Source organism: Sinocyclocheilus rhinocerous, unplaced genomic scaffold (genome assembly GCF_001515625.1).
Source record: "Sinocyclocheilus rhinocerous isolate Xijiao unplaced genomic scaffold, SAMN03320098_v1.1 scaffold920, whole genome shotgun sequence".
Classification (NCBI taxonomy): Eukaryota; Metazoa; Chordata; class Actinopteri; order Cypriniformes; family Cyprinidae; genus Sinocyclocheilus; species Sinocyclocheilus rhinocerous.
Genome location: NW_015636975.1, coordinates 234,168 through 248,548, shown reverse-complemented (window position 1 = coordinate 248,548; position 14,381 = coordinate 234,168). Strand labels below are relative to the sequence as shown.

The window sequence follows — 14,381 nt, the reverse complement described above, 5'->3', positions numbered from 1 at the left end:
CCCCCGGGAGCTGTGTGAGACACTTTTTTTTGTGGAAGGGTGCTTTTTATTTCACGTCTTTTGGACAGAAGGAATGATCAAAGCTTGACAGATCAAAGACAATTTTTAATATAACTCCGACTGAATTCGTCTGAAAGAAGAAAGTCATATACACCTAGGATGCATCGGGGGTGAGTAAAACAGCCTAATTTTTCTTTTTGGGTGAACTAACCCTTTAGGGTATTCAGTTACATTGGGGAGAATGATCAGCAAGCTCATTGGCTGTGTATGCAACATGAACCAATCAGCTTGTGACAAGTCGTTTAATGCTAAGAATATCATCAATTACGTTACGGACCCATCAGCCTGCGACATCTAGAGTTTTATGACATAACTTGGTATTTATCACACCGTAAAAAAAATTATCTAAATTAAATAACTACAAACGGCCAGCTAAAGCCTAACAAGCTAACCATTTTTTTAATTACATTTAATATAATTTTATGACACTTTAACTGTTTGCATGTTATCTATTCATTTCAGATTTTATATTTTTACATTTAATATTTTATCTGTTCTCAATTTTGAGATCCAAAACTTCCAAAATCTAAAATACACATTTAAGTGTTTCTTTTATTGCACTTTATCTATTTGCATCTGTAGATTTCAGTTCCAATCCATATCTTTAAAGACTTTTTTTCTCTTACATACACCAAACTTTTCCGTTTTATTCCTCTCTATATTCTGAAGGTTTTTACTGAGGGGTTTGTTCATATATCATTCACACTGATTTATACAACATTTTATTCCTAAAATATGGTGAAAATGTATTTGTTTTCTGTCTGTTGACTATTTTCTGATTTATGGAGTGATAAAAAGAAATCCAAAATCCCCTCTGAATTTTTTTTTTACTCTAATATGTCAGCAAAATCAAAAAAAGTTTTGAACCTGGCTTTATACAATGTTCAGATTTATGTTCTGGAAATGTATGCAAATTAGTGCATGTTTAATTAGATAAAACCTTGTTTATATGCATACTTATACAGAACATTTCAGAAAACTTGCAATACATAACAATTATCTTAATGTATTGTGATTAATCAACTGGGGAGCTATGATGATATACATTAGTTAACGTTTTACCCTATTAACCTGTAGTGTCTTTCCTTAAGTTTTTGTACTTTTATAATAAGTACTTTTAAAATTGGGACAAATAGACTGACTGAGTCAAAGCAGCTTCAGTCAGAGTGAGTTTTGCAATCAGATTCCAGTGTGACGGTCACTGAAGTGTGAGCTGACATCACACATCATCACTCAGACACACTGTACATGCTGTGGGTTACAGTAAGTGTTTATTTGCACAAAAATATTGATGACGACTTACCAACATACTTGGGATAGAAATATTCCTGGAAGATTAAAAAAACATGTCATGATGAGATTATTCACACACACCATAAAGCAGTTCAGTGATTCATTTCCAGTTCACAAACCTCACTATCAACACAAACGATCTCATGACTGAACGCACGCACACGGCTGACAGGTCAATGTCAATGTCAACAGCATGACGGATCACAACACAAACATCAGAGCATCGATTGGCTGACAGAACTCACCGTTTCTAGATTGTTCTCAAATATTTCTCGTGCCTCCTCTTTATTGCACAGCTCCTCGATGCATTCGCGCTCCAGGTTTCCTTTCTTGCTCTCCTCAAACAGGGTGTTTGCACGTCTATGTCGCAGGAGGAACTGAGACGCTTTATTCTGTGAGAGAACTGGACATGAGAGCACATCAGATCAGTGTGTTTGACTGGCTTTACTCACAAAAACATACCAACTGTGCCATTAAATTAACATGGCATTTGGGCGAACACCATGGTAATACCATGATTTTAATGGCCAATGAGTGTGTGCACAAGTTATGGATGTTATACACAATATTTACTCAAAAACACTGAAAGCATTTCATTATTCCTTAACAAAACAGTCTCTAGACTTTCAAACTGACTCATGTAAGAGCTAAAGATTCTGCGCCATTATCAGCAAATATTTCTTATTGATCAGGCTGGCCTATATACACTGCCGTTCAAAAGTTTGGGATTACCTTACTATTTTTTTTTATTTTGTAGCAGAAACATTTCAAATACATTACAGTAAAATATTTTGCAATGCAAAAACTCTTAATGCTTGTAAAATGTCTTTCAGTTTTTTTAAGCTTAAATGTATGTGTGTGTGTGTGTGTATATATATATATATATATATATACTTATATTGTTAGAAATGATTTCTATTTTGAATAAATGTATCTCAAATGTAACAATATTACTGTTTTTTTCTGTATTTTTGATCAAATAAATGCAGACTTGATGAGCATAAGATAATTATTTATAAAGTAATAAAAATCTTACTGATCCCAAACTTTTGAACGGCAATGTATATCAATCTATCACTATTTTCAAGTACCTCTGAGTGCCACGTACTGTAAATACCATGGTACATTACTATTGTAATCATGGTTTATATAAATGTGCATGGCACTTCCGTAGTTTATTAATGAGGCTCAGTATGAAAGATTCAAACAAACATTAGACTGAAACATAAAGCTCAGTGAAGACCAGACAGATCTTCAGAAAATGAGTCCATCATGGATGTCAGCTTTAACTCGATCAAATGCCTTCATTGTGCGGGTCAGTTTAGAGATCTATTCCCCAACAAGTCTCTTTCTAGAGAATATTTCTGGAATAAACATTTTAACAGAACAAACACCTTCAACACTGACACACAGTTTGAGATTAACCACAACATGGTGTATTTTAAACAAGACTATTGATTTGAACTGTTTTCAGTCTGTAATGTAGGGCAGTTTCATTCACACACACCCACCCACACACACACACCCACCCACACACACACACACACACACACACACACACAATGAATGAAACAGCCATACTGCACATCTTCAGTCACATCTTGTAAAGCGGTCTGCATTTTTGGAAACATTGTTACAGTTACTTTTGTAAACACTGCTAGTACTGTAGTTACTTTGTAAATACTGTTATTTTTTGAAAAATTATTACTTTGTTACTTTTGTAAACTGCAACATTTTTATTTTGTAAATACTGCTACTTTTGCAAACACTGCAACACTTACTTTGTAAATGTATTTTACACTTTTATAAACACTGTTACTTTGGGAATACAGTTAATTTTGTAAACATTGTTACTTTGGAAATACTGCTATTGTTTGAAGCATTGTTACTGTTCCATTTGGAAACACTGATGTTACTTTGTAAATACTGTTATTTTTTAGAAACACTAAGTTAATTTTGTAAACACCGTTACATTGAAACACTGTGACTTCATTTGAACTAACAAATAAATACAATCATATTCATGTTATACGCTACAAAAATGTACTGTGGTAAACACTTTCCTCCAAACTACCATAGTTACTACTGATATAAAAGCACAATACATTACTCAAAGACCCTGTTTGTCATTTTGATTAATTTCATTTTTGATAACAGCGACTAATACCAAATTACCACAGTTTTACGGTAAACTAAAGTAAAATAACTAGTATATTTTGGTGTAAACTCTGGTTAATGTAAAGGTAAACACTGCTCAACAAACAACGGCTGATGAAACTAGCGGTTTTTGCGCTGTGCTCCGGACGCTTTTAATCACTTTGTGACAGCAAACGGTTAGTAAAGTGAATATTTTCACCTCTGTGAGCCGTTATTGGTTCGCTTGTGGTCGATGATCTGTTTTACTCACATCGCTGCGACCCGCAGAGTTCAGCGCGCAGCAGCAGCAGCACGAGGCCGAGCAGAGAGCCGCTCCGCGCCGCCGTCAGTCTCCTCATGCTCTCGCTGTTCGATACGGTCAGTCACTCCAAAAACTTCCGGTTCTGGTCCAAAATCAAACACTGGATTCTTCTTGTTAAGCTCCTCTAGTTCGGCCAGAAACGCAGCGCGTGCGAACTCATGACTGGCCAGTATGGGTAAACTAGTAGCTGGTGAATGCGCTCTGGCAGGCTGAAGTTAAAGGAAATTATGTAACAGGAATTACAGCTGATTTTGTTCTTGATAAATAGTTTAACCTCTTAATTTATCCAGTTAAAATGTTTGCGGGGTTGACTCGCTGAACAAACAGTTGACACAAACAAACAACCAAACCAAAGAAATCTAAAAGGAAAAAAAAGTTCTCAAAAATGTCTCATGTAGCAGCTTTCAACACTGCTAGATTGGTACTTTGTAAATGCTGTTATTTTCAGAAAAAAACATTCTTCCTTTGTTGCTCAGATCTCAATACAAACTAATTTCTCATTAAATGATCTCAACTGCTCCACATTTATTTTATAGCTCTAGACATTTACTGGCTGAACCAGTGACTCATTTGGGTCCGTTTTATTTCTCCAAACATGTTTTAGGAGAAACATCTGAGCTCATGATGAGCAACGAAACTTTCCTCTGGATGGAACAAAATGACATTAATTGATCAGTAAAATCCATTAACATTGAAAACAACAATGTTGTATCTGTGTTTTCGCTGGAGTCATTTTTCATCCTTTATGTTTAGTGCTTTTGAGTAGCTGTTTCGAAAGCAAACAGTATTTGAGAATAAAAGACTCGAGACTGATTTCTTTGCTATTGCCTTCATTTGGACAAAAGAAACGCGTCTCTTTCAGTTGGTTGGTCTGTACAACACATCACACAAACACCACTCTCGCTTCATAGGGATCTGTGATCAAAGTTCCTTCATCAGTTACTCAACAGATCAAAAGCAGGCGAATTACTTATAGGTGACATTATTGCATACTTCATACTGTGCGTTTGGATTATTTTGAGTTTTCTTTTTTCACAAAAGCATTATTCTGTGATATAAAAATAAACAGCATTTCATTTGAGGGGGAAACAGAGCTGTTTTAAAATATCTAAGCACTGAAACATGCATCACTGAGGGACATACAGAAACAGAAGAACCGTGTGTTAACAAAAATACAACACCATACTAACAAAAGTGAAGTGAGGTGTGGCCAAGTATGGTGACCCATACTCGGAATTTGTGAAGAAGAATGTAAGTGTGAATCTCCAGCTTATATTTCACCCTGAAATCATAAGAAAATGAGAAACAAGTTTCCCCATAAAGAAAATAATGCATCAGTATTTTTCACATTACTATGGTAGCTTGTTTCTGTCAAGGGATAAAGAAAAAAAAGTAATTGCAACAATTATGAGAAAAAAAAGTCAGAATTGAGATAACTCAAATACTAATAAGAAAAGTCAGAATTGCGAGATAAAAACTCGCCACTGTAAAAAATGATTTTTCGAACATGTAAAGGAAACAAAGATTATTGGAGTATGTTTTTCAAGAAAATACTATTTCGGTTTTTCAACATTAGAATTTCACTTTTAATTCAGTGTGTTACTTGCCATTTCTTAGTAAGTGTTTGTGAAATTTACTAGCATTTTCAGAGTGAACATTTTCTACACCATTTTTTCAGTGCAATTTTCTTACTATTTTTTTAATTTATTTTGTAGCAGAAACAGGTTCTACCATACATTACAGTAAAATATTTTGCATAGCAAAAACTCTTAATGCTTGTAAAATGTCTTTCAGTTTCTTTAAGCTTAAATGTGTGTGTGTGTGTGTGTATGTATGTATATATATATATATATATATATACAGATAGATAGCTAGATTTGATTTTAGGGTGAAATATGAGCAGGGCATGATCTTGACAGATTTCATGAAATGCATCAAAATAATCACATTCATATCAAAGGTCTCTATAACGTGTAATGTGATAAAATGGGAGTTATTAATCATAATTAATCATTGAAACACACTCATGCACGCTTGCTTCAGATTCAAACACACACAAGCTGTGAGACACAACAGAAAGTATAAAAACACAAATGTGATGCTGAACACAACTGGACCCACTAACCATCAGAAAGTGGTTTAGCGTGACGCCACATGCTGGAAACGGCTGGCATAAGGACGTCTGCATGCTTTAACACACACAATATGACACATTTCCCACAATGCAGCACTGCTTCAGCTGGCATGATGACACATGGGTGAGTAAGGGGAAGTGCAGGCAGAAACAGAGCAGAATATTTCTACATGAGTTAAAAACATGGTTACAGTTCCTCAGGTTCAGCCGCAGGTCTCACATCCACCGACATCTCAAAAACCCTTTCAAAGCAAAGGATTGTGGGATCTGTCCTTTGGCCCAATACTCTGTTTATAAAAACATCCACAGCTAGAGGACATCTGGTCGTCTCCTAGCTTAAAAACATCATAAAATGTTATAACGTGCCGTGAGGCGGAGCTACATGGTCCACAGGTGCGTGTGAGGCCATTCAGAGGAAGCTGTTGGCTGATTAAAATCATATAAAAGCACCAGAGGTTTAGCTTTTGTCTGTGGCCACCTTCCTGTCAATCACAACTCAAGTGTTTCCTGTCTGAGATGCGACTGTTGCCGTGGAGACTGTGCAGTGTCTGCAGTGGGCGTGGTCAGATGGAGTAGGTGGAGCTTTCTGATTGCTGGCGGATGTAACACTGGAAGCTCTGATCACCGATTGGATGTTCCCTGTAAACACAAAAACATGATGCATCAGAACAGAACTTCCTTCCTGTGGACACAAATAACTGACTTATAAGCAACAAATAAAGTTAATCAATGAGTGAAAGTGCTGTTTTTATTTTGGTATTTATTTTATAAATATATTTATATATATTTATACTATTATAGTATATATTAATATTTTGAAATAGATTTTATGTTTATAGTTTCAGTTTTGTAATTTTTTTAATATTTATCTTTATTTTTATTTCACTTTTAGTAATTTTTGTGGTGCTTTTATCATTTTTACTAGTTTTTTCTATTTCTATTTCTTTAATTTATTTTAATTGACACTAGTAATTTTATGTGCTTTTGTCACTTTTATTAGCTTTTTATATTTCTATATGTCTTTATTTTTATTTCAGTTTTAGTAATTTTGTTACGTGCTTTTTCATTTTATTTGTTTTTTATATTTCTGTTTATCTTTAATTTATTTGTATTTTAGTTTTAGTAGTTTTGTTCTGCTTTTATCTTTTTTTTAGTTTTTTTATATTTCTATTTATCTTTCATTTATTTTTATTTCAGTTTTAGTAATTTTGTTATGCTTTTATCACTTGTATTCGTTTTTTTATATTTCTATTTATCTGTAACGTATTTGTATTTTAGTTTTGGTAATTTTTTCATTTTTTATATTTCTATTTACCTTTATTTCAGTTTTAGTTTTAGTAATTTAACTTAAAATAAGGACAGCTCTATATTTAAAGTTTGATATATATTCTAACCAACTTTATCGACATACATACAGTACACTTGCATAAAGCAATATATACTATATATCAATTGCCTGATTTTTTATTTTGTCGACAAATGTAAAGTATATAACCGTCCAGTTCTAATCTGCTAAATGCAACTATAAGACATGAAGATATTAAGATTAAACATGAACATCATGATTTTCTGCTTTGAAACAATGTGCACATGAAAAGCGCTATTTAAATACATTTGACTTGGCTTGGTATAACTTATCTAGTCACAGATGAGTGGTTCATCGATACTTACTGGCTGCCGTACTTGGTTTTCCTGAACTTGTCTCGTTTGTACTGCATGTGCTGCTGCTCCAGTGTCTGTACGGCTGAGATGACGAGTCTCAGGGTTTTATACGTCTCCTGCGGGTCGTCGATCACAAACGTGGAGTATTCCTCCTGCTCTGGGCCATCGTACACCGACTTACTGCCACAGGCCTCTGGATGGAGAGATGAGACACATTACAGGACTGATGTACAAGTGTTTGCAACCTGCTGCATGCTGATTGCAACCATGCATCAGCATGATGACACATGCAACAAATAGAGTCAAAGTACTGTTCAATTATTTTAAACCAATGTTATTTTTTTATATAGTATTATAGTATTTATTAATATTTTTAAATTAGCTTTTTGATTTTATTTAATTAATTCTAGTTAAAGATTTAGTCATTTTGTTATGTGCTTTTGTCATTTTTATTAGTCTTGTATATTTCTATTTATCTTTATTTTTATTTCAGTTTTAGTCATTTTTCTGGACATTATATTTAAAAATAATATAATAATATATAATATCTATTTTTTCCCCCACTTCGCTCTCACTCACCCTGCATCTTCACTAGTTTGGACATGTACGTGCTGTAGAGCGAGTAGATCCTCTCCGTCTCTCTGTCTCCATCCACGTCCAGCTGGATGTTGGCAGGAAGTCCCCTGAACGACACAAACACAGACACAAACCGTCTGAACCCTTGATCATGTCACATCATATGCATAAGGGGCAGTTCACACAGAACCGGTTTTAAACCGCAGGTGGATAGGGTAAAATGTTTAACTAATAGATGTCACCATACTTCATCAGTTGATAAATCACAGAACATTAAGATAATTTTAGTTATGTATTACAAGTTTTCTGAAATGTTATGTTTAAATATGCAAATAGCACATAAATTTAAAATCCAGCACATACATTTGAACATTGGATAAAGCCACTTTCAAAATTCTTGTTTGATTTGGTTGACATATTAAAGGTTTTTCCAGAGGGAATTTTGGATTTCTCTTTTTATCACTCCATAAATCAGAAAATACTGTCAACAGACAGAAAACAAATACATTTTCACCATGTTTTTAGGAATAAAATGTTGTATAAATAATAAAACTGTAAATAAAATAAAACTGAATAAAACTGTAAAGTTTGGTGTATGTAAGAGAGAAAAGTCTTTAAAGATATGGATTGCAATTGAAATCTACAGACGCAAATAGATAAAGTGCAATAAAAGAAACACTTAAATGTGTATTTTGGATGTTTTCTTTACACTAGTCTGAAAGAAGACATGTTATGGAAGCAAAACAGACTATAATCACAAAACTGAGCAGAGAATAAAAAACACTGGTTTTGTCTGTAGTGTCTTGATTTAAAAATGCAAGAAGTTAAAGGGTTAGTTCACCCAAAAATGAAAATGGGCTTGTGTTTTACTCACCCTCGAAGCATCCTAGGTGTACATGACTTTCTTCTTTCAGATGAATCCAGTCGGAGTTATATTAAAAATTGTCCTGGCTATTCCAAGCTCTATCATTGCAGTCAGTGGGTGTTGCAGTTGAACAGTCCACAAGTCGTCAAATAAAGCGCGCGCATTCATAATAAAACGTGCTTCACACGGCTCCGGGGGGTGAATAAAGGCCTCCTGTAGCGAATCCATGTGTTTTTGTAAGAAAAATATCCATATTTCAAACGTAATAAACACTTTTCTCTCACTTCCGGTATCTGTCATACGCGGAAGCCGTGCCGGCGGATGACGCAGCACGTCGGCGTTGCGTGATCAGTGACGAACGTGGAGAGAGAACAAAACAAAACGCCGGTCATGAATTGGAAGTACAAACCGAAGATTTGCAAAGAAAAATTTCGGAGGATTTCGATATAAGCCAAGAGGAGACTGGTTTTCCTTTGCTAATGTAAGGAAACTTTGCTTCCTTTGCTCCTATAAACAAACTCGCGAGACTAGCATATCTCAGAGGCGCGCGCGCTGCGCATACGTGCTGCGTCATCCGCCGGCATGGCTATTATAACGGCATGCCGTTTTTATTTGACGACTTGTGGACTGTTCAACTGCACCACCCGCTGACTTCAATGATAGAGCTTGGAATAGCCAGGACAATTTGAATATAACTCCGACTGGATTCGTCTGAAAGAAGAAAGTCATATACACCTAGGATGCTTCGAGGGTGAGTAAAACACAAGCCAATTTTCATTTTTGGGTGAACTAACACTTTAAATGAAATGTAGTTAAATGAAAAAATAACACTAGGTCTAGAGACACATTTTTTTTTAGAGTTGATACTTCTTTTACCTTTCAAGAAAACATCGTCATGTGCAAAGACACGAGGCATCAATGCAACATTCAAACACATCCGTCTAGCACATTTACACTCCAGTGGAATGCAAAAACTGATTGTGTGTGAACGGCCTCTAAGGAGTCAAACAATAAGTCTTTTTCCAGCATGTTTTCAATTGTATATTATACGTTTAGTCCACTGCAATTCATCTTAAAAACAGGAACAGTGTGGTCGTGATGTGCGCAGACTCACCCTGTGCAGGGCGTGCAGCCGGGCGCAGTGTCCGCAGACAGCTTGCAGCAGAGCCAGTGTCCGTTGAGGTAGGCCGACGGGTGGTACGTGCTCAGACGCTTGCAGTTACACTGACTGACCTTGGTTAGGATGTCGATCCAGTCACGGGCCTCCACGCAATTATTGGCCTGGATGTAGAGCGCCCTCTCTGGCTGGATGACCTGGAACATCTGCAGGAAAAACAACAGAACTGCTGCAGATGTTCAAGCACAGATGCTGCTTATGCACTGCTGTAGCGACTGTGATAACATTATCACATTATTGATGTCTATGAAATGCATCAAATGTGAATCTGAAGTTTTACTTACGTTCTTCATTTTGAAGGACTCTTCCTCTAGTCTCTCTACAGCCAGGATGTTCTCAATAGGGATGCTGCACAGAGCACCCTCTCCTGGACACAGCGAGAGACACACATCAGCACTGATAACCACACCAGCCCACATCAATGACCAATACAAAACAGACTGATCACTTAAAGGATAGATGTATAAATGACTGTACTGGCAGGAAAATGTTTGATTTATAAGTGTTTGTTGGTGTTTTCTGCAGGTTTCAGTGTTCTGCTCAACAGCAGCTTCTCTGTCCTTCTCAGCCTGTGTCTCTGGTGTCCTCTGCACCTTTTAAAAAATCTTGACCTTTCACCTGTTCCTGTAATTCTATATATGACTATACTCATAAAAAAATACACACACTACTGTTCAAAAGTTTGGAATAATTATGATTTTGTAATGTTTTTGAAAGAAGTCTCCTCTGCTCACCAAGGCTACATTTATTTGATCGGAAAAAAACAACAATAAAAACAGTAATATTGTGAAATATTATTTCAATTTAAAGTAAGTGTTTTCTATGTGTATATATATATTAAAATACCATTTATTCCTGTGATCAGGTCTCGCCTGCTCAGCACAAATCTGAATCAGTGAGCACGCCAACCTCCTTCTAAACCCGTATGTCTGGGGGAGTGGCTTGACATGCAAATTTCACTTGTCAGTGTTCATTGGCCTTTCTTGTACTACTCAGAGGTGACTGGGGCTCCCAAGTGAGACCCCATACATCAGTATCCACGTAACAGCAGGGTTACATATGTAACCGAGATGTTTTTTACACTTCTTTACACTCTTTATATGACTGCTATTCTGCTATTCAGCAGTGTTGATGTTCTGCTCCTTCACAAACACATGATGGGATGTGCTTCAATACTCCACAGATGAACAGCAGATGCCTCACACACCTGTAGTGAGAGTTTGGGACAAACCTTTTGCGTTACCTTTGGTTTTATGGTAGGTGAACTCGTGGTTGGTCAAGCGGAACCATCTCTTCTTGAAGTTCTTCAGACCGAAGCGGTTTCGCCCTTGAGCTCGTTTGATCATGAATCTGGAAGTTCAGAGGAGAACAAGACTTTAGTGAAGGTATAAACTCAGACGCCCTCCAGCCTCAATCACACACTAACTACAATCTGATTGAAATGAATAATCGACTCATTCTGACGTCAACAAAACCAACCACAGTATTCATTAATCACATTACTGATTATTTTCACAATAAACATCCTATTTCTCTCTAAACTGGATTATTCTGGCATCCTGTTGAACAACTGCTGACGTTTATTTCCAGTGTTGTCTTCTCAATGTATAAAGGACATTTGTACATTTTCAAATACTGTTGAATGAATTCCAGTAAATACTGTGTACATATAATTTCTGCATTCCAGGTAATTACAGTTAATTAAAACTAATACCATAAAAACCTTTTCATTACTTTAAATAAAGTAAACGTTATGAAATAAAATAAAATTAACTTTTTTAAATCTATTTATTTATTTTTTAAATAACTAAATTTTATCTCAGCTAGTTGGCAAGGCAACATTTTTTGTTTAATTTAAATTGTAGTAGTAAAATAACTAAAACTAAAAAAACTAAAATTAATGAATAAAAATGAATAAAAATACATCGACATATTTAAAAGAAACCTAATACAAATTTTTTACAGTTTAACTTGAAGTGCTGAAATAACTAAAGCTAAATAAACTGAAATTAATAAACAAAAATTTATAAAAAATTATACAAACATTTAAAAAATAATAATGACAAACAACAAAATTACAAAATGTTAATGCAATTAAAATTAAAGAAAAAATATATTAAAAACATTTAAAATGCTAACAAAAATAATAGTAAATCAATGATACTAAAATAACTCTGCTGAGATCTTTAATATCTCAATTGATAGGCAAACTCAGACTAAATGGAGAGCAAAATTCACTGAAGTCTCTCCTGCTTCTCAGATGTATCTCCTGAGAAAAACACCCCAGTAATCTCCTCTAGAGAGAACAGTGTCTCCAATTGTATTTAAAAGTCAGAGATCTCAATATGAGCTCAAACATCTCATCAAATGATCTGAGCTGCTCCACGTACAATTTATAGCAACTAGTGGCTTAGCATGTGAGAGCACATTCAGTGAAACCGAACTGAGATCTCCATCAAGTCTCATGTTCTCTGAAGGGTTTGCACACTAGAAAGGGTCCGTGTGTCTGTGCTCACTAACAGGGAAGGGAGAGTCCAGCAGGAACATCAGGAGAACAACAAACACATGGATAGTCTCATCCTGTCTCAGATACTGAGGAGGCTATGACGGGGGTCAGGAGGTCATGTATTAAGGGTCATAGGTCACAACGGCTTCTTACCTGCCAGAACCTTTGGCATCAAATCTTTTAATAACGAGTTTAACACTCCTGCGTCCAGCAGAGAAACACAAACACACACACACACTGACATGCTGATTTGTCCTCATGTCTCACACTGATACAGTGACACGTGACGGCCGTGTGAGTGTCTCTCACCCTTCCTTCAGCATGATGGGCGTCTCAATGCTCTTCTGATCCCAGCGGGCCGAGGACGAGATCAGATCCAGGAACTGCGACACAGACACACACGGCTCACATCAGAACACATACTGAAGCAGAGATCTCTGATATATGTGATAGACACGAGACACTCACATTCTTTACTGCATCGGCGTACTTCTGCTCATTGAAGTAGTCATAGAAGGCGGCCATGTAGGACTCTTTGAAATTGGCCTGTCAAGAGAGACAGGAGCGTTCATGATCACAGAGAGGAGGATTTCTGTTCCCAGGAGTTTTTCATCAGATATCAGTCTGCATGTCATCATCAATACATTTGAGTGAGCTATGGAGGTCAAAAAACATTGAATCTACATATTTATTTTTTTGTGCAAAAATGTGTCTTTGTCCTGCACTTTCTGTTCAGCCTTGTTATGCTCTGACATTACCCACTTTTTAAAATAATGTTTTGTTTTTGCTAATTTAAATCAAGAAATAAAATAAAATAAAATATAAATATTACTTGAAATATTCTAAAAATTAAAAGAAAAAATGCATAAAAATAATAAAAGCACATAACAAACTTACCAAAACTAAAACTGAAAGAAAAATTAATTGAAGCTATATAGAAATACACATAAGAAAGTATAAAGATGTCAAAAGCGCATAATAAAATTACTAAAACTAAAAGAAAAATTAAAGCTATCCACCTTTTTCCTGAGTAAGCGATAAGCGCCGCCATGATGGATTCTAACTTCTGTTTGGATGCTCTCGTGTTCCGGTCTCCATAGAAAACCATGTTAAAACGGGCTAAAAAGATAGACTGATTTTAATTAAACTTAAACTTTGTTCAGTATAACTAAATATAAAAATGTGCGCAGGGTTAAGCTGTGCTGTTGTTGGCTGCCACAGAAACAGCAATAAGCTAAAGGAATTCCTGTAATGTACTGGTTTTGCATACCAGCAAATCTGTCCGTGTCTGGCACTGTATGCCTTGCATACACGATTAGTGGTCTTTTGGTTTTTTGACAGCCGATGCCGATATCCTGGAAAGCAGGGTGGCCGATGGCCGATATAAAGCCGATATAATTTTATTTAATATTTAAGAAATTTGAAATCAATTGAAAATGGATTAAAAAAATAAACGTGTAAAATAAACATGCCTATACTTTAAATGACAAAGTATTTTTCACAAATAAACAAATATTTTATAAAAATATAATTAAAAACACTGTAACCGTACAGAACTAACTGTAATAGTGTTCATCATCTGTTTGATTACGTCTTGAATTGATTTTCCGTACATTTCTGCCATATGTACATTAACTGACAGTCACCACT

The 14,381-nt window shown here is 35.6% G+C and overlaps 2 protein-coding genes across 2 annotated transcripts in view; both read right to left on the bottom strand.

Annotated features, from left to right (window-relative positions):
- Positions 1-4,339, bottom strand: part of pros1 (protein S) — a 21,240-nt gene extending 16,901 nt beyond the window's left edge. Inside the window, exons 1-3 of the mRNA XM_016563082.1 lie at positions 3,761-4,339; positions 1,599-1,756; positions 1,364-1,388 (exon numbers count right to left, since the gene is read on the bottom strand). Coding sequence (XP_016418568.1) covers positions 1,364-1,388; positions 1,599-1,756; positions 3,761-3,848 — 271 coding nt within the window. The 5' untranslated portion in view covers positions 3,849-4,339. The remainder of the gene's footprint in view (positions 1-1,363; positions 1,389-1,598; positions 1,757-3,760) is intronic.
- Positions 4,340-5,506: 1,167 nt separating this feature from the next.
- Positions 5,507-14,381, bottom strand: part of rasa3 (RAS p21 protein activator 3) — a 77,994-nt gene continuing 69,119 nt past the window's right edge. Inside the window, exons 16-23 of the mRNA XM_016563081.1 lie at positions 13,200-13,277; positions 13,041-13,114; positions 11,469-11,575; positions 10,510-10,592; positions 10,163-10,371; positions 8,187-8,290; positions 7,617-7,800; positions 5,507-6,584 (exon numbers count right to left, since the gene is read on the bottom strand). Of these exons, the coding sequence (XP_016418567.1) occupies positions 6,509-6,584; positions 7,617-7,800; positions 8,187-8,290; positions 10,163-10,371; positions 10,510-10,592; positions 11,469-11,575; positions 13,041-13,114; positions 13,200-13,277 (915 nt within the window). The 3' untranslated portion in view covers positions 5,507-6,508. The remainder of the gene's footprint in view (positions 6,585-7,616; positions 7,801-8,186; positions 8,291-10,162; positions 10,372-10,509; positions 10,593-11,468; positions 11,576-13,040; positions 13,115-13,199; positions 13,278-14,381) is intronic.